General features: G+C 33.3%; 2 protein-coding genes across 8 annotated transcripts in view; both read right to left on the reverse strand.

Moving 5' to 3' along the window:
• Nucleotides 1-116: 116 nt before the first annotated feature.
• On the reverse strand, nucleotides 117-2,165 carry LOC128229949 (uncharacterized). Its single transcript, XM_052941874.1, has 4 exons — nucleotides 1,814-2,165; nucleotides 1,428-1,507; nucleotides 1,049-1,168; nucleotides 117-438 (listed from the first exon to the last, which is right to left on the reverse strand). The coding sequence occupies exons 1-4, from the start codon at nucleotides 1,905-1,907 to the stop codon at nucleotides 289-291; spliced, it is 444 nt and encodes a 147-aa protein (XP_052797834.1). The 5' UTR covers nucleotides 1,908-2,165; the 3' UTR covers nucleotides 117-288.
• Nucleotides 2,166-6,904: 4,739 nt separating this feature from the next.
• LOC128230091 (tetratricopeptide repeat protein 17-like) overlaps nucleotides 6,905-26,533 on the reverse strand; it is a 69,312-nt gene continuing 49,683 nt past the window's right edge. For 5 of the 7 annotated variants that reach the window (XM_052942088.1, XM_052942091.1, XM_052942090.1 and 2 more), the window contains 9 exons: nucleotides 25,359-25,382; nucleotides 23,015-23,185; nucleotides 16,463-17,198; nucleotides 15,733-15,862; nucleotides 14,032-14,191; nucleotides 13,664-13,738; nucleotides 12,180-12,299; nucleotides 9,194-9,337; nucleotides 6,905-8,720 (listed from right to left, as the gene is read on the reverse strand). In XM_052942088.1, coding sequence (XP_052798048.1) covers nucleotides 8,598-8,720; nucleotides 9,194-9,337; nucleotides 12,180-12,299; nucleotides 13,664-13,738; nucleotides 14,032-14,191; nucleotides 15,733-15,862; nucleotides 16,463-17,198; nucleotides 23,015-23,185; nucleotides 25,359-25,382 — 1,683 coding nt within the window. In that variant the 3' untranslated portion in view covers nucleotides 6,905-8,597. The remainder of the gene's footprint in view (nucleotides 8,721-9,193; nucleotides 9,338-12,179; nucleotides 12,300-13,663; nucleotides 13,739-14,031; nucleotides 14,192-15,732; nucleotides 15,863-16,462; nucleotides 17,199-23,014; nucleotides 23,186-25,358; nucleotides 25,383-26,533) is intronic. The other 2 variants (XM_052942092.1, XM_052942086.1) reach the window with 1 other exon arrangement.

Below are 26,533 nucleotides of genomic sequence, written 5' to 3' on the forward strand. Positions count from 1 at the left end.
GAAATGACAGTGTTTCAGCATGCAAACAGAAAAACAGGATGAACGGTGCAATTTTAATATAACTTAAAGTATAGAAACAGACATATTTCGTTATGCCTTTGCAGAAGGGTTTGAAATCTTTATTGAAGTATAATTATCACTTTTGTCACACGCCTATGAGTGCGCGTCTTCCCAGAGATTAAAATGTGTATGCATACACTTTCACACAAGGATTGTCTTATCTTGTAGTTACAGTTCAAAGTAGCATACTGCAAAACGAACCAATACGTATTAATGCACCTTGTTAGGTCAGACATGATGCATTGGAATGAAAATTAAGACGAATAATGCCATGAAAATCAGAGGCCCCAGCAGAAACGCCAACAACGTAAACTGCAGAGCCCAGTCTGACGATTCTTTAGCATCCTTTCCGTTTTTCTGGTCCTCTGCTTTGTGGACCTATAAAAAGGATACAAAATTACCGTTGGTCCATTGGTTGATGTCATACAATGCTGTGATCATATGTGTGTCATTCATAAATAAAGGTTTGTGGATGTTTTTTGTTTCATAAATCAGACGTATGTAAGGTATTTGCAATTTGGATTATCCTCCGCATTTTATTGGAATTAGAAGAGTATATACATGGTAAAACATCATAACTATACATTCCATGACATATACATTATCCTAACTGTACATCATACAGTAAATCAAGGAATAATATATTTCTGTCGGTTTATACCGATTATGGATACCTTTGTCTCAAATAAAAATAAGATAAAAACTACTTTTGAAAGCTACTTTCTACTATAAAAAAACAGGTAATAAATGCGCTATGTAGCAAAATTCGTCTATTGTTATTTCAGCCAAAACAAACCATAACAAGTTTCTTATTAAAACCAGAACTTTAGGTGTTAGATCTTCGAAGATCGCTACGTTTACGCTATGCAAATACACTGACTATTTTCTTTTAAACACAGACAAGTCAAAAGTAATTATGCTTATAAATGTACAATAAAGCGACACAAGATGAAATATTGCTAAACAAAGAATAAGAATGATGACAAACCCGAAGACTGTTGTGGACTGCCAGAAGTCCGTAGGGAAGAAAGACGAATAGAGCCACTAAAGACACGAGTAGGTAGTCTGTAACCTTAACGTCTTGATTGGGCAGATCTTCCGCCGAAACCTGTCGTGTTTTAAATGCAAAAACCTGCACAGTTGAATTTAAGGATGGGCTAAAGATTGGAACTGTCCTTCGGAAATTTATGACAAACAATAGTTCGTATATAATCTGGACGAGATATATCAGGCGCACAAACTACATCCAAACTATGAAACAAGTTCCATGAACATATTATTGAAATGGTTATGCATGGAAAATAGATGTACTACATGTGTAATTTTAAACGTATCAATGATAATGAAAATATAATTCAGTGTTTTACCAGTTTGCAGATGCCAGTGTTGTCGTCAATGTCAAGATAGCCAGCACCAGCTCCACTCTGGTAACTCACTTTGTGGTAAACTGAAATATTTAAACAAGGCTATCCGATTCAAACATCGTGTGAATAGTTCATGGCTTATAATAGTTGAAGAACATTTATTTATCGATACAAATATCCACATTTATTTAAGATATCTTAAAGCTGGTATGGATCGTTTTCGGTTTGTCTTGCTTGGTGTAGAACCAGAACAAGGGTTAATATCTAGAGGCCATGAGAATGTGCCTCTTGTTGGTGGGCCTTCCTTTGATACCTTATTTTTTATAAGTATCAATTATGTTTCTTATTTCAACTCAAACCAAACTACATTTATCGACAGGTTAACTAACCTACAGATACAAATTTGCCAGGAATATGTGGTACATCCCTGTCTAAAGACCCGTCTAACTCCTCATACATATTTGTCTGACAGGCCTGCTCCATGATGCTGTTTTTCTATTGTCCGAAAACTCCAAATATATGTCAAAAGGAACAAAAAAAGAATGAAAATTCGTTTCATCAAGCTTAGGAGTATGGTAAAAATAGTCCTTTGACACTATTAAAACGTCTGCTTCAATCAGCAGTTACGCACTGAGACCTGCATGTATTACGAGTAATTTTCTACTAATGTACCGTTTATGGTATTTTTCTGCAATTACAAGTTAAGTTACATCTGTTACTTCAGAGAGTTATCTGAAAATCAGACGTATATATTTCGCTTGTGGCATTTTCTGGTATGTGTATGTAAATGTCTAGTGTTTCTAGTTTTAGAAAACCGAGCTTAAATGATCGCTTGAAAACTATTGTATGAGGCCACAGAAATGTAAAATGTAACAAATATATTTTGTCAGAGCTCTTCACCATAATGCAAGAAATTCTAGATACACTTTTTAAATCAGTACTAGAGTGGACGTTACAAGAAATTGCGAAACAAATCAATCTCACTGGATGATTTAAATCACAATGCATGACATGAACAAATTCTCCAAAACGATAATTATTTGTTGAACTAATTTTTAAACAACGGCCTTCACCTTAAATCGAGAAGCTTGCATGTGCAGAATAGGACAGCTGTGACATATAGGTGGAAGAAATTCGGTAAATTTAACAATTACCAATAACATTATGTCCATGAAATCAAATCACAAATACATACAGGCAATGCATTTGTTGATGTCAGTGTAATATCAAATTTTATTTCGCGAGTGTTACAGAAACCATTTTTTCATGATTGGCGGAGCCACCATTAAAATGTAGTTTTTCTAAGATCACGAAATAAATATAAAAACAGATCTTAACACTAAAATCAACATGTGTCATCAGTGTTATATTTCTTTAATGCTTATATTTCGAGGATTTATTGGTATTTTCATTTATTTTTATGAATACCCCCTTTGCTACCCAGCCACCAATGTGACGCCCCTCACCAGCAGTTTTGATCGCCGATGACTTGGGACTGTCCTTGAGAAATAGTTCTCCAGGATCGTATTGTTTGAAATATGTTACATGCTCGTGTTTCAGTGCAAACATTTCATAAACATTCATCAATTAACTTAAATTAATGAATTCATGTTCCAAATAAGAACAGGCAATGCAGATTGTATTTGAATAGAACAGGCCATGAATACATTGCCTGAAGAAGACTGGTCGCCATTTACGGAATAAATATTTGATTTTTTTTTATACGAATTAACTTTTGATTAAAACAATTTTAAGCAAGTTTCTGGATTTGTTCCAAGATTCATGGATATCAAGTCGCACTCGCTGTCAGAAATCGGTCTAATTATTTAATAAATGGGATTGTGATTTCCCTCATATACGGACATTCGTGTTTATTTCCAAAAAATCTTTATTCTTACACATACAATCTTTTTCTTTAGATCAAATAATAATTTTGACAAAATTTACTGGTTCCAAAATAAGTTTCTCAGTTTTTATCAAAAGAAAGTATTAACTACAAGTAATTTCAATACTTTTCCCGGCAGTAAACACATCAAATTGATATGTTCAGTGCTGTTTTTCTGTAACTGATAAAACTTCACATTTCACCGTAGATCATGCAAAAATAGTGCCCTAACGATTAAAAGCATCGATTTTATTTATTTATTTTTTTCATTTTTTTGTTACCTTTTGACCCTCCCGCCTCTTTACGAGGACACCATGTACCAGCTTTACATGGTGGAGGAAGATCCCAGGTGCCTCTCCGGGCAATTTTCAGGCTCGGGCGGGTACCTTGGTAGAACCACCGACGTTCCGCAAGCTAGCTGGTTAGCTTCCTCACATGAAAGATCTTGACCGTGAGCCTCGGTGGCGCAATGATAGCGCGCTTGCTTATTAAAGCGGATAAGTCTCACCAAAGGGATTCTGTTTCGCCGTATCAAACCTTTGTCAATAGAAACAGATGACCTTATGGAATCGGGATAAATAAAGGAATCCTTATGCAACTTGAAACCCCTACAACTTTCAAGGTACACGGTAAAACATACATAGAACATAGATCACGAAACCCTTGCTTTAAACGTGCATGACTTTTTGTTTAGAACATGTTTTAGATCTAAATCTTGTTGTTACCTATGAAGGTATCATGCTTCAAGTATTTCAACAGGCCAAAGTTTTATTTTTCCAAGATTTTCCAAGATTCTGTGAGAGAGTACCTTTAACAGCCTCGTAACTTTGTGACATCGCATTATGTAACGCATACATGTAAATAATTATTAGTTTACCTTCTGTACAATTTAGTGTAAGCATTCTGAAACATTTAGTTACGGTGATTTTGTCCAAATTTTTAGAAGAAATATCCTTTTGTTATTGCATCCTACATGTTGCATTAATAGCACGAAAAAAAATGCTATTGGCGGTAAAATAGTTCATTTTCTGGAGTGCAAGATTGTAAAAAAGGCAACTCATACGTGGAAAAGCACAATGTTTTATGCCACCCCTGAAAGTGATGTCAAATACCCTTAACCTTCTTTATGTCACCTTTATCTCACTCAGATATACCTCCAAAAATAGGCGAAACGGGTGTGGGGTAGCCCGGTGGTTTTATTACCTGTGACGCTCCTCGTCGTTAGAAATTATTCATATTTCAGTATATTGTTGAAGAGACATCCTTCTTTGGATTTGGGGTATTTGGGTCACTTTTCAGGCGTTTTTAAGTAGTAAAAGTAAACAATTATATCAATATAAGGCATAAAATATGCAAATCGGTTGTGGGGAAGTCCCATGTGTTATGACCTGTGACGCCTATGACAATAAGATGTTGTTCGAATTTAAGGGCCATAACTCCCGAACGTGTGGAGCAAATCTATTATTTTTCTTTCTGCACAAATAGGCATCGGTAGTAGTAATCCCTGAAAGTTTGAATCAATTCCGTCCAATAATGAATGAAGAGTTGCGGTCACAAAAAAATGTTGCACGTACGCACGCACGGACGGGTGCCATTACCATATTCTCCTCCAATGCCTATCGGTGGGGATAATTATGTTGTAAGTGTACCTTCTTGGATAAAACGTTACTGTCTGAATTGTATGTTAAATACGTGCAGAAGGTATTTAATCACTGTCCTGAAACCAGGTTGAAGAAGGCCATATGATAAAAACAGTTAGTGTCGATGTAAATTACTGTCATTCATTTCGAACAAGATGAGTTTTTTGGATATCAGTTTGCGGTTCGATTAATTATGATTTACAGGATACTATCTTCCATTTTATTGTATGAGGCAAACCTAGAAAGGAATTCTTACACCCTGAAATTAATGACTGTGATTGCGCACAGCAGTTACATAATATTTTCTGCTTGTTGGGACATCAACAAGACACGGAATTAGATGGGCAAATTTGAACAACCATGGCAGTAAACAGATTGTACTAGAGAAGTGGAGTGAAAAAGAACATGATAATTTGACCTTGACTCAAACTCTGGAACCAATAATATGATTGGCAGTTCAGAGAATTTTCACAGTAATTTACTAATCAACATCAGCTTTCGACGACTCAAAATATTTAAGTGGTAAATAAGAGAAGTAGATCATTCGGTCTTGTAACAATGTTCAGAGTTCATGTCCTCGTGTCCTAGGTCTTTCGCATTATGCTTGCGGCATAGACTGCTCAGTGCTGATGCATAAACATCTGTCTTTCCATTACGTCGACTTTTCAGTCTGTAACAACATGCAAAACAATAATACAAGGTGGTGTGATTTTCTGTATACAGCATAACAGTAAGGAAGTGTTATTTTAATTTCAATTGCTCTGTAAAATTACTGGCAAGGTGGATTGATTTCATACTGTACCTATATTAATAATGATAATAATGCTAACACAACCTGCAAACATCAGAGTGAAATTAAATGTAATTGCATCAAATATACGAAGGTTTTAATGTACCTGGTATACAAATTGCACTCGCCTTCAAAATGAAGTTTCTTATTTTATCGCAAAAATCACCTTTCGCCTATTTTATATATATTTAGTATGAAATGGAAAAAAAAGTAAAAACAATATGCTCGCTTGAACATTTTTTTCTTAAATCTTTAATTCGGTGTGGTCTTACATTTACATAAAATTTACTTCAACAAGATGGTATTTAACTCTGAGTTTGCTCACATAATGTTGTAAAAGCAAGTCTTCATAACGATATCAAAAACACCAAGTTCTATTGGATGGAAATTGTTGCCTTAAGTGTAAACAAAGATTTCGTACAGATTATGAATATATTTGAATACATGGGCATGACCCATAATCAAATTTTATCTAAGTTATATAATGGCACATTGTGACATAGTTCCACAAGGATCAGATAGAAAACTAGACTCATGGGCTTAAGAGTCATCCAGGATACTATACATATCAGATCATAGATCTGTTGACCCTTCAGGTAACTCATCAAAGTCTTGGATCCCAGGACATTGAACCATTATCATTGTTTGTGTGGATTTCTTCACAAAAAAGGCTTACCCAACATCTTTTAAATCAGGGGTTTCAAATTACTTTACAAATCTTACGAAAGACAAAAACATTTTTTATTGTTTTAAAAAACGTAATTACGATTTCAAATCAGTTAATACATAAAAAAAATCAACTTCAAACAAAATTATAAGACTTAATGGAAAGTCCTCTGACTAGATACCAGAATTTAACAAGAGTGTTTTGAAGCAAATGCCCATATTCATCTGTTGTTTTGTCGAAAAAGGGGCATAACTCAACAACGATTAAAGCCAGAGGTATGTGTCCTCATATACTCGTATATGTGCCTATTGTCTCTAGCAATGTGTTTACCAAGTTCCATTTGAATATCTTGAACATTTCGAAAGAGTTAGGTCCAAGGTTTCAGTTTTTTACATCAGCAAGACCAACGACACAATACAGTGCCAAGGTTTTCACAATACCTCAACCTTTTTCTAAGAGAAACAGACTTGCTTTGATAAAACAAAGTAAAAATATATCATAATTTTATTAAGTCAAAATGGAAACATACTTTACACAAAAATGCAAATATTGAAAAACATGCACCAAATCTTAACAGTGTTGTTTCATGGCAATATTTTTTTTTTCGATTTTACAAAATGAGATGATAAATGAATATATGGATTTCTAAAATATTTACCCTGTACTTCAAACAATGTAAGTTTGGAAATGTATAACAATGCAGAAAGAGTAACAATGCAGAAAGAGTCTTTTGAAAGATAAATTGTGCTTGTATAATACATGTGCTTCAAAAACAAGTTACCCTAATGGATAAGCAATTAACAAAATAATACTTAATAGTGAACCTTTATCAACAGTCAACAAAGAAACTGGCTTAATTACATTTACAAATGAGAAAAAAAATCTGTCAAAAAATAAATTAATAACAATTATTGCAATTGACTAGTGTAAGACATGCACCACTTCCCCAAATTGCACAAAATATGTCTTCTTTTAATGACAAACATCCCTGAGATTGGGTATTCTTTTGAAACAAGCTTATACATAGTTTTCACTGTTAGCACCCAGGACTTCTGTTAAAGGAAGTTTGGAAGTATATTACTCCCTAGAAATGGGTTAAAACTTCCAAAATTGATTCATTGGATGTACAAAAACTTCCATAATTTTGAAGAAAACTTCCAAAGTTGAAAGATTGGAAGTTCAAAATATCAAAACCTTTTGCCAATATTACTTTTATAGTCCTAATTCAATCAGTTTAAGTGTTTTTAAGTAAAATGAATTACAATTATACAAGTTAAAGTGCAAACTATTTGATTTTAAATATATTTGTTGAAAAATAGTTGAAAAAGATATTGTATTATGGAGACTTTAAAACTTCCACATTTCAGTGTAAAACTTCCAAAAGTGATTGACAGGAAGTTCATACTTCCAGTTTCAAATTCTTAATGGAAGCCCTGTAGACCCACAAGTTCCATGATCATAATTGTGGAACACTTTGCTAGGTCATATATTTGTAGATTAACTCATTTCAAAGTCATTGACAAGAAGTTCATTGTCCATTGGTTTATAAAATAATATTTTGGACAAATTCACAATGAGGGCCTCATATATTTGTATAAGTGAAATACAGCTAATCTTTGAGACTGCCCTTGTGCCTTGTAAAAACAGGAATATTTGTCTTTAACAGAAGAATGGCAAACATATATATATTGAGTCAACATCACATCTATAAGATATATCATAGGTAAATCATATTTCACAAAACCTTAGCCAAGTGTTACAGAAATGAGATCAATTCAAATAAAAAATGACCAAAAATTGTTTTCAAAATTCTGCTCTATTCATGTATTTTAATACTGTCACGGTTTTCTTGTTAATTTTGCCACCGAAGATTTGAGGTGTTTGGTATATTCGATAAGAGATCAAAGGTGATGGAAATTATTGTAGTTCTAAGGAAACTAATTATCAAGATTTTTTCAAGCAAAACAAGCATAAAAAGCTGCCAAGCTGTTTTTAAATGGTCCAGGGAGCATATTCACTATGCTTCAAATCTTAATTTCATAAAAACTTATTATTACTATAATTGCTATATGTGTAACATATGATATTCATATGAATTTTGTAACATTTTGAAATTCACTTTTCTGAGCCGGAGTCTTCAACTTTATCTTAAGATGTTGGTGAAAATGGGCAAACATCTGTGTTTGCTACCTTAACTCCGTTTTTTAAGAACTTTCATACAGTGTATTAATTTGAGACGAAGTTTTGCTGGCTCAAAATCTGACTGTAGGCCGAGTGTAGATTCATAGAACATGGCTGCATCGTCCCATTGCTCCTGGAAGTGTAATAACCAAATAATGAAAAAAACAAACATGTACAAAAAAACTCAAAACAAATGCTTCTGGATTTACTTCAACTTTATGACTTCAAAAAATTTAAATTTACTTTACCAAATGTTTTCAACAAAATGGGAAAAAGTATTTGAAACTTTATTACAAGTTCGGTCAAGAAATGTGAACCATGACTAAAGTTATTAAGTTTCAACTGTTTTCCTATTTTTAGTAACAGTGACCTTGACCCTAGGGACCCAAAATGCTACGGACTAGGGATCCATAAACTCTTCCTATAGACCAAGTTTGGTCAAGATATGTCAACCCTAACTGAAATTATTCAGTTTCATAGGTGAGATCAGGCAGGTGCCCACTGCCCACCCACTCGGACAATGCCATTCATCATTCTAATACCAGGTTTCACTATGTGAAAACCTTGTTACAAATATAAGAAGACCTTAAACACATGAAATATTACCTTTGCTGCATACAGATTTGCCATGTTAAAATGTCCCACAACAAGGTTAGGTGATAGGTCCATAGCATGGCTGGCTGCTACAATCGCATCATTCACATAGCCAGATCTGTGTAAGATGTTGGCTATACTCAGCAAGGCCATGTCCTGCAGACAGAAATAGTAAATAAAGACATATGGTCTAGATGCCAGAAATATTAAATTTGGTTTCAAATTCCAAGTCTTAAAGACAAATGTGTTATACTATGGGCAAATGCAAATTCCAATGAAGACAGAAACATTAAACTGGAAAACAAGCTCCAGCGCATAGAAGAAAACCAGCTCCTTTACCGATGGAGTACGAGGTTGTTAAAAACTGGAATACAAGGTTGTCCAAAATTGGAATACAAGGTTGTCAAAAATTGGAATACAAGGTTGTCAAAAATTGGAATACAAGGTTGTCAAAAATTGGAATAGAAGCTTGTCAAAAAATGGAATACAAGCTTGTCAAAAATTGGACTACAAGCTTGTTAAAAGTTGGAATACAAGCTTGTCAAAAATTGGACTACAAGCTTGACAAAAATTGGAAAACAAGCTCGTCAAAAATTGAAAAATAAGCTTGTCAAAAATTGGAACACAAGCTAATCAAAAATAGGAATACAAGCTCTTTAAAAATTGGAATAGAAGGTTGTCAAAAATTGGAAAACAAACTCGTCAAAAATTGAAATGTAAGTTTGTCAAAAATCGGAATAAAAGCTCTTCATAAATTGGAATACAAGCTTGTCAAAAATTGGAATAGAAGGTTGTCAGAAATTGGAATACAAGCTTGTCAAAAATTGGAATAGAAGGTTGTCAGAAATTGGAATACAAGCTTGTCAAAAATTGGAATAGAAGGTTGTCAGAAATTGGAATACAAGCTTGTCAAAAATTGGAATAGAAGGTTTTCAGAAATTGGAATACAAGCTTGTCAAAAATTGGAATAGAAGGTTGTCAGAAATTGGAATACAAGCTTGTCAAAAATTGGAATAGAAGGTTTTCAGAAATTGGAATACAAGCTTGTCAAAAATTGGAATAGAAGAATGTCAAAAATTGGAAAACAAGCTTGTTAATTAATGGAATAAAAGCTTATCAAAAATCAGAATACAGTATACAATCTTCTATTCCATTTTATTTATTATTCCAGTATTATACAAGCTTGTCAAAAATTGGAATACAAGCATCATTAAATGAAGTGCATGCACACTTTTTCAAAAGGATTATTCTAAATATAATGCATGGGGTTTATGTCAGAAGGTCTGAAAGCCTATATTTGAAAGTCACTTTGTGCCGTCTGGTATTCACCCTACAAATTGAACTAGAGCTGTCACAGGAGTGACGAATACCCCCAAATGCCGCCTGGACACAGGAATGGCAAACCATTCCTTTGAAAAGAGGCCTTAACTCCAAGGTCACTGCACACTGCATCTTCTTTTATCATGCATGTATTGTTTTATTTAAATCTGTTGAGTAATTTAGAAGTTACACTGCTGACAAGAAAAACTAGCCTTTCATGAGTTATCGTCCGGAAACCGTTTTTCTATTTTTAGTAACAGTGACCTTGACCTTGGCCCCACCAGCCCCAATATCGAACGTGACCTGTATCTTCTGATGTTACACCTGTGTACCAAAAATTGTTCAAATCTGTCAAGCCTTTCATGAGTTATCGTCCGGAAACCGTTTTTCTATTTTTAGTAACAGTGACCTTGACTTTGGCCCCACCAGCACCAATATCGAACTTGACCTGTATCATCTGATGTTACACCTGTGTACCAAAAATTGTTCAAATTTGTCAAGCCTTTCATGAGTTATTGTCCGGAAACCATTTTTCTATTTTTATTAACAGTGACCTTGACCTTGGCCCCACCAGCCCCAATATCGAACTTGGCCTATATCTTCTAATGTTACACCTGTGTACCAAACTGTATCTTCTGATGTTACACCTGTGTACCAAAAATTGTTCAAATCTGTCTAGCCTTTCATGAGTTATTGTCCGGAAACCTTTTTTCTATTTTTAGTAACAGTGACCTTGACCTTGTCCCCACCAGCCCCAATATCGAACTTGACCTGTATCTTCTGATGTTACACCTGTGTACCAAAAATTGTTCAAATCTGTCTAGCCTTTCATGAGTTATTGTCCGGAAACCTTTTTTCTATTTTTAGTAACAGTGACCTTGACCTTGTCCCCACCAGCCCCAATATCGAACTTGACCTGTATCTTCTGATGTTATACCTATGTACCAAAAATTGTTCAAATCTGTCAAGCCTTTCATGAGTTATCGTCCGGAAACCGTTTTTCTATTTTTAGTAACAGTGACCTTGACCTTGGCCCCACCAGCTCCAATATCGAACTTGGCCTGTATCTTCTGATGTTACACCTGTGTACCAAAAATTGTTTAAATCTGTCTAGCCTTTCATGAGTTATCGTCCGGAAACCGTTTTTCTTTTTTTAGTAACAGTGATCTTGACCTTGGCCCCACCAGCCCCAATATCGAACATGACCTGTATCTTCTGATGTTACACCTGTGTACCAAAAATTGTTCAAATCTGTCAAACCTTTCATGAGTTATTGTCCGGAAACCGTTTTTCTATTTTTAGTAACAGTGACCTTGACCTTGGCCCCACCAGCCCCAATATCGAACTTGACCTGTATCTTCTGATGTTATACCTATGTACCAAAAATTGTTCAAATCTGTCAAGCCTTTCATGAGTTATCATCCAGAAACCGTTTTTCTATTTTTAGTAACAGTGACCTTGACCTTGGCCCCACCAGCCCCAATATCGAACTTGACCTGTATCTTCTGATGTTACACCTGTGTACCAAAAATATTTCAAATCTGTCTAGTTTTTCATGAGTTATTGTCCGGAAACCATGAAAACCGACAGACCGACAGACTGACAAGCTCACTCCTATATACCCCCTCAAACTTCGTTTGTGGGGGTATAATTATTTCTGTACATTATGACATAGTACCTTTGTTTGTATGGGCGAGGTGTACATTGCTACACGCAGACAATTCAAGGCTTTGTTAGCCACGCCTCTCACACGCCAGTAGAGAGCTGCAAGGTTCACCAGTACCCACGAAGTCTCATTCTGAAATAAGAATAACACTTGTGATTGGTCTCACCATTGAAGCTACAAATATTCAAATAGTCATTTTAAAAATCTAATTATACTTCCATGTCTTGGAAGCTTTATCTTTTGGTATTGTGGCCAAATTATCGAGAGAAAATTTGAAAATATGCAATTCCTCAGTTTATAAAAACCTCTGGTCTGTGTCAAGTCAGACTTCACTAACAATGCACAGACCAAATGTTTTCCACACACTGATAAACTACAATACTAAAACATTCTTCAACTAACTGATATCATTTCATTGTTGTATGTCAACTCAGAATACTTCTTTTCATTGATGCATCAAAGCCATCTCAAAACATTCCACTGTAAAATATGTCTGTTTTAAAGCTACACTCTCACAGATAGAATATTTGAAATCATTTTTATTTTTTGTCTAGAAACAAGCCAATTTTTGCAAAATGCTTTGAAACCAGTAATTATTAATATAAGATTGCTTTCAAAAAATCAGATCGCAGTCTTATATGACTGGTTTTCAGATATTTACGCACAAATTTCCTCATTCCAAGACAAAAAAATAAAAAATTGTCAAACATTTATCAGTGAGATTGCAGCTTCAAAACAAGAGCTGATTTTCGAAAATAATCTACAGACTCCTAAAGAATGATACAGTGGGAACTACAGGGACAAGCCCAGTAGTGGGTCATGTAATGATGACCTGTTTAAAGAGACAGTATTTGATGTTTAAGCATGGATAACTTCAACGTAAAAGCACTTTAGATTTAAGACACTTAAGACAACCAAGTGAGTGTAAAGTACTCAAGGCATGATTACAATGTGAAAAAAACATTAGTTCCCACAATTGGATTCAAGCTGTATTTCCTACATTATACTTTGTTCAACTGTTACAATATTATTAATGTTTAACTAGCAAAAAGGCTCACAATCAGACGTCAATTTGCACTTTTGAAAAATAATCTCTTACACAAATTTCAAAACAACTTAAATCAGACGTCAATTTGCACTTTTGAAAAATAATCTCTTACACAAATTTTAAAACAACTTAAATCAGACGTCAATTTGCACTTTTGAAAAATAATCTCTTACACAAATTTTAAAACAACTTAAATCAGACGTCAATTTGCACTTTTGAAAAATAATCTCTTACACAAATTTTAAAACAACTTAAATCAGACATCAATTTGCACTTTTGAAAAATAATCTCTTACACAAATTTTAAAACAACTTAAATCAGACGTCAATTTGCACTTTTGAAAAATAATCTCTTACACAAATTTTAAAACAACTTAAATCAGACGTCAATTTGCCCTTTTGAAAAATAACCTCATACACAAATTTTAAAACAACCTATAATCTATTACCTTAGCCAGACCCCTGGCAATCCGTGTACCAATTACTTCAATGGATTCAGAGCGGCCACTTATCTTCTCTAGAACCTTAAACAACACAATCATAGAGTTATCTTCAAGCAATATTTTTTTTGTATACTTTTAAAAGAAAAAAAAGAATTAAAAAAAAAATGTTTTCGTAAGTTTCAATCGTGATGACATCCAACACAACATTGAACATCTAAAAGGCATCATCTCAACTGAATTTACTGGTAAAGCATTTTACACATTTCTGCAACATACATGTACTTAATTTGCACTTAATAAGCACTGGCAATAGCTAACAAGCCCTCTCCTTTCAAAATAAATGCCATTTTACATTAAAATCAAAATGAGCGTACCCCTTTAAGCCCAAACTCTGGCTTATAGTCGAGTTCATCCCTATACTGAACACCCGGTAGATGGTCTGCCACTGACATGACAGGGACATCGTATCGACATTCAGGCTCCATGTAGTCATTCTTGCGAATGTTCTCTTCAAAGTTCAGGAACTGACTTAATCTGATGGAAATAAGATAAGAATTATATTGAGCTGGAAAAATATCAACTGCAATACAGTATAAGCTCAAATCAGTTTAAATTTATTGTTATTGTATTTTTTAAGGAAGATGGAAGAGAATTGTTGGTTCTGGTTTACATTTAGATAGTTAAAGGTTATTTCACAATGTTCAGTCTGTAGAATACAGAGATATATTTGAACAAGTACACAGCCTGTAAAAGCCATTCTATATTCTATACTTCATTTTTCCAAATATTTTTAAATATCAAGGTGTTGATATCAATTTTTGACAACATTTTGTTTGTAAACAAACGAGAATTGATTATGGTTATTAAGGCGGAGTTATGTCACTCAAACTTTAGAGGGTCTATTGATCCTGATCTTCTTTCAAAACCTATTCAAGAGTTTAGGTCTTTATGATAGGTCTAACATGGGACCTGTGAATTATACAATATGGAAAAAATGACAGGATTTTTTGTTAAAGAAACGTCCAAATCGTTCCCGATAAGAAATATATTGTACGGTTACGTGTTGAAAAGAAGAGTCTACGATGGGACCATACATGCCATATCCCCCGGCGGGGGGAAAAATCCCCCAGGAATTTAAAAAAAAAATAAAAAAAAAAAATAATTTTTTTTAGAATTTTTACATCAGACAATAATGACAAAGTTAAGTGAAACCACAGTATGTGAGTGAAACTGAATGTAAAGAAACAACTCCACAAGGGTGAAATGCCAAAAGGAAACTTTACAACAAGTGATCAATTAATTTGTAGTAATTATCAAAGGCAAAGAAATATTACTATTTTGGAAGGAAGAAATTAATAATATTTATTCCATTCTCTTATTGTCTGAAAGTCATCAAGCTGATAGAATTAAGCACAATTTTTTAAAAGACTTTGGAGGAAGGTAAATTTAATTTAATTGTCTCGAAAACATATTTTTCCAATGACATATTTTGTTCTGCAAGTGCATTACAGTATAACATGACAGTGTATCATAAGAATATGATAAATCATGACATAAAAATAATTCTGTATAATGAAAAAGTTAAGAGGTTTTCAAAGCAAACTATATGTGAATACATTTTTTCGAACTTGCATCTAAAAATACTTTAAAATTTCGCCAATTTAGACCTGCTAAAAAAATCCCCCTGAATACAACCAAAATCCCCCTGAATTTTCATCCTTTTGAACAAATCCCCCTGAATGGTCTCCAGAAAATATGGCATGTATGGATGGGACGTATAAATTAAGTATAGAACTGAATACGTTGATTGTCATTATACCGGTGGCTGATATAAACCTAAATTTATAGGCATATTATATTTCACTTAAGGAAACATATACAAATTTATATCTCTTAAATGTTGATACATAACATATACACATTCATGCAAATGAAAATAATTAGTTTTGGAAAGCTCTTTTAAACTCCCACTAAGCTAATCAATTTACATTTCATAGTATGTAAATGACAGTCAAGACACAGTAGTCAGGGAATTTCAATAACAAAGTATACACTGCTTTAAGCAGAAATTATACCTGACATTTTTCACTGATAAGGACAGCCAAGTGCTTGTAAATTTTCTCAGATCCACCTTTGGCAGTTTCTGGCACTCATCAGTCTTGGGCACAGCAATGTGGAGACGTTTTCTGATGTATTTCTGGGTATCTAAAATAGCCATCAATATCTATTACTCAAATATGTTGATTCTGGATGCCTGGTGACTCATTATTTAGTATCATCTAAAAGTATTGATTGATTGAGAGAGTTTACAAAAATTATACCGTAAATATGTTAAAACATAAATTTACATTGTCGTGGTCATTTAATTTACAAATAAGTAACCAGCAAGCAATTACCTTTGAGTAGATACTGAAATTATATCGGGCCAGCAAGAATAAATATTTAACATTAATAATAATTGCAAACTGTTGCAAAATACACCCATCTTTGGAGTGACGGATGCAACAATGCTGTTCATTGAACCTGACCAAGATATTCTGTTCATACACATTTTGACATATTTGGGGGGCAGTTGTTGATTGGACTATTTTAGAAAATTTATAATATTAAACGGCCATAAATCTGGATACCTCGAGCAATATGAGTGATCATACATGTCCAAGATATATTTTTGTTATACAATTATAGACAGTTTTATTCCCTTAAATTTACACTAAAATCGAAAAAAATAAATTGTTTGCCATCAAATTACCCTGACAGGTAATCAGTTTAAGACAGTTCTTGATCAAAAGAATCATCTTATACCTGGAACCATAGAATCTGGAAGCTGAAGAACATCTCTCTTTCTGTCATCTTCATCTGGAACCTCTTGGCTAGGTGGACTGTCTACTGTTACATGGGCATGGAATGGTGGCGGCTCCAACCTCTCTGGGCCTTTTACTCCATCTGCTTTTCCAGTAGATGCTTGAAAATCCTTACCATCCTTTGAAATAACCTTTCCTTCTTTCACCTTTGATGTTTCCTTCACTTCCTTACCATCTTGGTATTTCCGGCCTTTCTTCCCTTTCTTTCCATCCTGGTCTTGCCGACTATTACCCCCTTCCTTTTCTTCCTTTTCTTTTTGACTATTATCCCCTTCCTTTCCATCCTTTTTATTTCCACTATTCCCCACTTCCTTTCCATGGTCTTGCTGAATATTCCCCCCTTCCTTTCCATCCTGTGCTTTTCGACTATTCCCCACTTTCTTTACATCCTGGTCTTGTCGACTATTTATTCCTTCCTTTCCATCCTGTTCCTTCCAACTATTTTCCCCCTCTTTTCCTTTCTGCGCCTTCCTGTCCATACTCCACTCCTTTGTTTTCTTTCCTCCAGTGACAAACTTAACACCACCAAGCTTGTGTTTGCCCATGTGTATATGTAGGCGGTCATTTCCTGGCCCAACCTCCTGGCCCCTCCCCAAGGGCAGGATCTTGGTCAGGTGACCATTGATGTACAGCGAGAGTGAGTCATCATCTTCCTCCATCTCTGCTAGCTCTTCAATCTAGGAGGTTAAAAAAGTTAACAGGTGAATACTCTTTAAATGGGAGAAGAAAAGTGTCAAATAGATCATCTTTATTTTGGAAATTTAATAACTTTGTGGTTGCTGTTTTTTATATCAGATTTATTGTTTGAAAATATCTATCAAAAAATGCTTTTCAAAAACTTCAAATTCTATTTGCTGTTTCCATCGTTACGTCAAGTTACTCATCTTACTTGATAATCAATTACTCAACTTAATTTGCAACAATAAACATTAATCACTAAAGGAGTCAAAAAAAAAATACTTTGTATTATCATGTAACTATGACTAGACTGAAATGCGGTGATATACATGTACATGTAGGTAATATGTTAGTAATTTTAGTATGTTATTCCACACACGTAAATGTAATTCAGTAGAAAAAAGAATGCTATTTCAAAAATTGTAGTTGATAAAAAGGCCTATGTCACTGTAGTGTATTTGTTCAAAAGATGTTAAAGTTATGAATTAAGAATAAAGCAACTCTATATCTACTGAAAACAAGAATGCCCCTGTGCAAGAGCCAACCCTCATCTGTTTTTGCTTTTTAATAGATCAAGGGCTATTAATTTACAATAATAAAATACAGAATTATGGGCCTTGCTATACACGTGTGTATTGTCTCTTGCAACATGAGTACAAAGTTTCATTTAAATATCTTGAACAGTTATGGAGTTTAATAATGGCCAAGGTTAAAGAGTTTGATCTCTTATGACGACAACAAGGCTTTACAATAAAATACCTGGACTTTCATCTTCGAAAATGCTAAAAATCTTTAAAGAATATAACAAATCTACAGCTACTGAACAAAAGAAAAAAATAGATAAAACGTATCAAAGAGAGAAACAACACATACAAAATCATGTCGAAGAAGAACACATATCAATGGTAAAAGAGAAATTAAAAAGAACAAGAACAAACTGCCAAAATCCCTTAAAGCTGCACTCTCACAGGTTTGGAGGTTGTTGTTTTTTGTGTTGTTTTTTGGATGAATCAATCCTTGCGTAAATATCTGGAAACCAGTGATATAAGACTGGTGACAGCATATCAGATCCCAATTTATAATATTTATGATCGAAAGTTGGAGTTTTGTGGCTAAAAGCATTACTAATGCTTTAAGAAAGAGTTTTTAATCAATAAACATCAATTTTCGATAAAAGATATGAAAACTACAATCTGATCCTATGTCAGCAGTCTTATATCACTTGTTCACGGACTTTTACACAAAATTTGGCTTATCCAAGATAAAAAAAATGTTGAAACAGTCCATCTGTGAGAGTGCATCTTTAAACAAGTTCCAATATGCTCTTAAAACATTCAGTTTATGTATGCATTGAACCCTTTATTTTCAATTTTATTTTACGAAACATTTTTAGACTACATCATTTTTATGCTGAAATAAAATGTATATGCGATACATTTTTAATTATTGAAGATTCCAGATATTATTTACACTAGTAATACATGCATGTACTAATACAGAAAGGAATGATAATCAACATTCACTTTGAACTTGCTTGTGAAAAGAGGTACAAAAGTTGTATGATTGTCTGTCATTCAACCATTATTCATACTGGTAGTAGCATAAACAGAACCTATTTTAGAAAACCAGTGAAGTTTCATCTTAATTGGCCAGGTGGTAAAGGAGGTGATGTCTTTTGAAGCAATTGTTGAAGAATGCCTGATGGACTGACACTGGACAATGAGAAAAGCTCACCCTAAGCACATAGTGCTTAGATGAGCTAAAATCCATCAACACTTGCTGATATAATGAGAACCTTTCAGGCAACAAAAAAAAGTAAGAAATAAAAGCAGATTTACATAGTAACAACAGAGCATGCAGCACTACTATAGCAAAACTTACTAGAAACAATGTACACTACAACACCAGATCATGCAGCACTACCACAGCCAAGCTTACCCGGCAAAATGTCCCAACATGTCCAAACTCCTAGTTTACCTCACATGAGCACCTTAACCATCACTTGTATCACATACATTGCTACTAATACAATGCCAACTTCAGATCAAGATCAACCTCAATCATTACCTACTTTGTTTAATAGAAAATGGGCTGATTGCTCAGAACTTTGTTAAAGAAAACAACATGCAAGATTAACTTGAAAAATTTGATGATGTGCATACATATTTAAGTACAGCTGAAAAGGCTGTCCCAAATCTTGTTAGAAATACAGCAGATCACAAGTGTATCCTTCAAACTTCTAGAGCAGTAACAATATCAAAGTCAGTCAACAATGATGGCGCTAACACTGTTGGCCCAATATACATTTGTATTGAATAAGGCTCACATAAGCAAAATGTTTTGTTCTATATCCCTGTTGCACCGCAGCGCATACATTGAAAGCTGGAAAACCTTTACTGAATTCAGGGCAGGTCCCAGTGTTATAATATAAATTTCTCAATTGGTTTAAAGTCATGAATATTAATATCAGGTGGTTTAATGATATGGGAATTGTTTATTTTCAGGAAACAAAGATTTTCATTCGTAGAAAAACTAGCTTTCTTGCATAATAATGCAAAATAACATTTTTTCCACAAAATAAAATTATTTCCTTGCATTCATAAAATCTCCAAAGCTTTAAATTACAGTTTTTTAGACTGATGATACTTTTGAAACAATGCTATTCTGCTTATGTCTCTGACTTCAAGGGGATAAACAATGGAATTCTGCTGATGTCCATGACTTTACGGCAATTTTCAACAATGGAATTCTGCTGATATCCATGACTTTACGGCAATTATCAACAATGGAATTCTGCTGATGTCCATGACTTTACGGCAATTATCAACAATGGAATTCTGCTGATGTCCATGACTTTACGGCAATTATCAACAATGGAATTCTGCTGATGTCCTTGACTTTACGGCAATTATCAACAATGGAATTCTGCTGATGTCCCTGACTTTACGGCAATTATCAACAATGAAATTCTGCTGATGTCCCTGACTTTACGGCAATTATCAACAATGAAATTCTGCTGATGTCCCTGACTTTACGGCAATTATCAACAATGTAATTCTGCTGATGTCTCTGACTTTACAGTAATTATGAACAATGTAATTCTGCTGATGTCCTTGTGTTAAAGGTAATCATGCAACTGTTACAAAAATTTCTGCTGATGTTTAAGACATCAAGACAATTAAAAACAATGAAATACTGCTGGTGTCTATCACATTGATCTTTGCTAAGCCTAATATATGTAATATCAAAGCAATTGTCAAGGACATCCAAGCCATGACTCTAGTCTTAGAAATGATATCAATGCATTCTCCGAGTTTTTGATAGACTCAATGTCTTAATTAATATGACAGAAGATAAAAATAACCAAGTATCAGCAAAACATTTTTTTCTGATAATTGTCTGGGTCTTCAGCTCAGAATTAGTTTGTTTGAAGTTTCAGTACATAATACTTTCAATTTACCAACAATTAATTAATCTTCACAATCTTCACAAAGTCTCTATGTTAATGTGTCCGTTGAAATACAAAGAAACTATCAGATAAAGAAATATTTTTTCTTTATTGCAATCAATGTAAAATAACAGTATAACTTAAACATTAACACTGTAACTGAGAAAAAAAAAGACATAAGGTTTATTTATACAAATACACAATAAATATTTAAACAATAGCGCCACAGCGTGAACGTTAGCGCTTTTGTCTGTTTATTTTTTATCAAAAAAGTACCATGACTTGACAATTACAAGAGTTATGGACCTTGCTATACTTGAGTCTAATGTATCTGGCCACATGTGTACCAAGTTTCATTTGAATACCTTGAATGGATTTTGAGCAGTGCCCAAGATCATATTTTTTTGGCATGAGGCCAACAACGCTACTGCAGATTATATAATGCTGTCTGTGACACCAAGGCTATTGAAATAGACAGATTTTTTCTCTAAAAAAACAGACAAGCTAAAATTCAAAAAAGAAAATCATGAAAGTGAATAAAAAATAAATCTGTTTGCACTGGTTAAAACATTTTGTAAACATTATCACATAACAAACTTAACATGGATTTCAGTGAGCGTGAAGTACAACAACAACTTTTTTGTGTAGTTTGATCCTAAATGCGAAAAAAATATCTTGAAATTGAGAAAAATAAATATTTATGCAATTTATAATGGTGAGATTCATTTAAAAGTAAATTAACGAACAAAATTAATTGTAAATGTAATTTAAACCATGGTTGAAAAATGTCTTTAAAAACATAATATTAATTATATTTCAAGCACAAATGTGTAAAAACTTAATAAGAACATCAGACGCATTTAATGTATTAGTTTATTCTATTTTTTGAAGCTGTTGGATTATTTTGTTAAGTCTTAAGTGTAAATGTACATATAGACTAGAGAATGACATACCTATTTCCTAATCTCTTTAATTTGACTTTTGAATCCAAGCATTTTATCAAATCTGTTTAAAATGCAAAATCCTTCAACAAAAAGCGATAATTTCGCCCAAGTCACCATTACGGATCAGCTCTAAAACATTGAACAATTTCATTGCAAAATTTTCATTCAAAATTAATAGATGAACACCAAAAGAGGTCTGTTTAACCAGAGGGTTACACAGTATTATTTGTTCAGACAGCCAGAGTGATAAACAAGGTGCAACACGATACAACAATACCAGAGTTCCTAGCGCTCAGGCTGCTGTAAATACAAGAAATAGCTCTCCCGTAACCAATATCTAGCATGGTTGTTGCCATTATGGTAGTGCTCATTACATTGCTCAATGCTGTCTGTAAAACTGAATTGTAAGCTAGATGCTGAATAAGCCTTTTTATATATAATTTGTAAGATATCAGGAAAGAATTAACTACATAATTTAATTAGCAGAATGCAAGTTCCAATTTTATTTCAACTGGAATTGAAGATGATTTCAAAATAACAGAAGCAGGAACGTTTTAGCTTATCTTTTCTGCTGTAAACCTTTAGGGCTACGATCTCAGATATGCAGGAATGTAATGAGCATTACCAAGGTTGGCACCCTAAAAACTAGCAACAAAACTGGATTTAGCGTTTTATGATAACTGTGATGAAATAGCTTGCTGTAACTAGCTTTTCTTTTGTTTAATTAAGGTACAGTGTAACTATTTGGCAAGACGTTGAAAGATTTAAAAAAATAGGCTCTACTTATTATTGTTCAAACACAGTTTCAGTATTATGTTATGGTGAACTTGCTGCATGAGCATTGTTTGAAATAAATTTTACCTTAAAATGATACAAAAATAATGATAATAACAATTAATAAACAACAAGCTGTTTCAGCGATTATTAAAAAATCAACATCAGAAATTAATGCACTATCATATCACCATAAAAATTCTTCATAATCATGAATACATACCAACCCAATTTCAGATTCATTATTTATACTAGATTTTTTCAAATAATCTGTATTTTTTTCATTACAATGAACATATTACAGAACATTAGGTTAAAATAGGTTTATGCTCAGGGTTTTCTTAGCAATCAAATAGACTGGAAATAGCAAAAAAAAAATATTATATTATTTTTTTTGCTATTTCCACATCGATAGTCAAAATATGATTTAAAGACAATCAAACTTAAGGTTCATACATGCCTTGTCAACTAGTTCAAAATGTAAAAACAAGAAAGAAAAAAAAAAATTATTAAAAATTAAAAACAATTAATGCATGAAACACACATGTATATTTGAGAAAACAATTTCTTTATGATAAACATGGTTTTTAATGGTCATGTTTTTCTAACTGTCTTTACCCTCCTGTTAAGGACTAAATGCGGAACTTACATAAGCTTTGAACTCGGGTCGACTACAGCCCTCAGTCTTGGTCCCATCGTTAAATATAACACAATCCTCCGGCCGCACTGTAAGCTCATCCGGAGATTCCGCAAATATGAACTTCTGAAACATCTGACCTTTCACTAGCTCCAGCTTGATGTGTGGAGGCTGACCATTAGACTGTAAAATAGAAATGAGACTTAGTAACACAGTAAAAAGCATCAGATTAATTCTCATCTCATATCATACATGAATAATAAAGTTAATGCTGACTTATTAAATTTCTCAAGTAATTGAGGTTTATTTTTGCAAGTACATCAAGTAACAAATTTCAAACCTAGTGAAAAATTAATTTACTAATGATTGTCAATGCTGTAAAATATTCCATACCTCACAAAACAACAAAAACCTTAAAAACAACAGGGAGGAAAATGGAGCTGGCGAAATATAAACATTTTTCAGTCTATTTCTAGGCTTTTAAACAACACTGATATTGTACAAATTTATCTTCATGAGATTTTTCAAAGGTACTAATTATGCAGAAGAATCTATCATTAATTAACATGTAACTCCAGGTGTTCATTGCCATACTTGAAAAGCTCATTGGAAGGCACTTTTAGCTACATGATATGATCGTAAAATAACAGACAATATCACAATACATCAAAGAATCATTTAAATACAAATCTTTCAAATATTTATATATATTTTTCATAATCTATTTGACCAGTATTTCTTGAGTTCCTTAACACAGATTTATGTTTAACCTAATCTTAAAATTATAAGCATGCAGACAAAAGGTATAAATATTAAAGCACATAATTTAAACAAGAGGGCCATGATGGCCTGTAATTGTTCACCTGAGTGAGCGTATTTAGCCTTTGTTACCACAAGACAATGTTACAACAAATATCTTAGCTCAAGGCCTATAGGTTTCAGACAAGACAAAAGGACTTTTTTCCTTTACATCTCTTTGCAGCAGAGGTGACTCTCAGAGTAGGCCAATTTTGAATCCAGGGGCATAATTTCAACAATCTTATTAGGGAATCATAAGACAATGCTTCAAACAAAATATCTTAGCATGATATTTGTTTTCAAAACAGTTCACATGGTCCGCATTTCATTAATGTAGCTATAAATTTAAAGAATAGGTCAAAAGGTCATTGTAAATGGCAATATTGATATTAATTTGCAAAACTGTACACATGGTCCAAATACATTTGCAGTAGCTTCAAAAAGGAGAAAATAGGTCAAAAGGTCACGCTTAAGTTCATCCAAGCACAAAACTGATATTTTTTGCAAAACTGTACACATGGTCCAAAGTTCATTGACGTAGCTTCAAAAATAAGAATATAGGTCAAAAGGTCACAATCAAGGTCATCTGAGGACAACATTGTTATTTGTTTTCAAAATTGCACACATGGTCCAATTTAACATGGTCCAAATTTCATTGATGTAGTTTCAAAACTAAAAAAAAGGTGAAAAGTTTACAGTCAAGGTCATCTAAGCACAACATTGGTATTTCTTTTCAATACTGTACACATGGTCCAAATTTCATTGCTGTCACTTCAAAAATTAGATATAAGATAAAAAGGTCATAGTCAAGGCATCCAAGCATAGCAATGATTATTGTTTCCACAACTGTACATGTGGCTGAACTTTAATGCCGTTGCTTCAAAATTAAGGAAGTAGGTCATAAGGTCACATTCAAGGTCATTTGAGGTCAACATTGACATTTATTTTCAAAAGTGAACACATGGTCCAAATGTGCTAGCAATAACTGACAGGCCAGACATAGATTGATCACAATAGCTCACAATGAGCACTTCATGCACAGGTAAGCTTAGGAGCAGAAACTTTTTATAGAGATAAATAATTCTTTCAATCACTTAATGAAACAATACATAAATTTGTGACACAGTTGTAAATCATAGGGGAAGTTTACATACAAAATCTTTCATCACAGAAGATGGTAGAACAGAACATTTTACAACAAACATTTCATTTCACAGGATCAGGGAAAATATGAAATCCTTTCATTTCTCATTGCGCTCATGCCGATGTGATCACCAGAAAATCATGTTCAGAGAATTGAACCAATTAAAATTTTAATGTAACAATATAGTACTGGCAATTATTTCAAAATAGATATTGTTTTTGTTTTTTATTGATAATGCACTTTATTATCAACATTGGTACTGTATTCTGTTTAAAGTACATTAATTTTTGTACCAGGGGAATATTGGCTGACAAAAGAGAATCAACCGGTTTTGTTTGACAAAAAGCAGATTTTGTCATAAAATGTGGCAACATGGCAAAATAAAAGGATAACAAGAGTCATTAGAGAACTTGCCTGAGATTGTATGGGTACCAAGCACTGAGCAAACAATGTGAAACAAATTATCAACAATGTGAGGCAAATTATCATAAACAATGTGAAACAAGTCATCATCAAAAATGTGAAGCAAATCATTATTAACAATGTGAAGCAAATCATTGTTAACAATGTGAAGCAAATTTTCAACAATGTAAAATACCTCATTATCTACAATGTGAGGCAAATTATCATCAACAATGTGAAACAAGTCATCATCAAAAATGTGAAGCAAATCATTATTAACAATGTGAAGCAAATCATTGTTAACAATGTGAAGCAAATCATTGTTAAAAATGTGAAGCAAATCATTGTTAACAATGTGAAGCAAATCATTATTAACAATAGAAAGCAAATCATTGTTAAAAATATTAAACAAGTCTTCATCAACAATGTAAAGCAAGTCATTGTTAACAATGTGAAGCAATTCATTGTTAACAATGTGAGGCAAATTATCAACAATGTGAAACACCTCATCATCAACAATGTGAGGCAAAGCATTGTTAACAATGTGAGGCAAAGCATTGTTAACAATGTGAAACAAATCAGTGTTAATAATATGAAACAAATCATTGTTAATAATGTAAAGCAAATCATTGTTTACAATGTGAAACAAATCAATATTAACAATGTGAAACAAATATTTTATAAGCAATGTTAACTAACCAACAAGCCTTTGTTAACAATAAAGGACAAATCTTAAATGTCCCGTGCAGCATATCTGTGTTAACTATGTAAATTGTTTACTATTAACAACAAGAAACAATTATCACAAACAATGTAACGCAAAACCTTACAACAATGCGTTTAATCGAAGTTATGTGAAAACAACTTCATCAAAACAAGACAGAAAAAATGGCCACCAATGAGATGCAATTTGACTTTAAAAGAAAACTTCTTTACAACATTCACAAAATGAGGACATTGTCATTGACACCTAACACTCAAGCTAAATAAAGTTGTTTTTATTCATTTACTGTGTGTTCTTATTTTATACCTCTTCCTTTGATCATCCAAAACAACCGGTAACAAGTTTTAGTCAACCAAAAAGCAAAATTTAATGCTGTATGGCACAGAATATCATTAATCTTGTTGAGACAGATTAATACAGATACAAACTACTAAATTATGTCCAAAACTGAGAACAAGCTCTA

The sequence above is a fragment of the Mya arenaria genome, chromosome 4 (genome assembly GCF_026914265.1).
Source record: "Mya arenaria isolate MELC-2E11 chromosome 4, ASM2691426v1".
In the NCBI taxonomy this organism is placed as follows: domain Eukaryota; kingdom Metazoa; phylum Mollusca; class Bivalvia; order Myida; family Myidae; genus Mya; species Mya arenaria.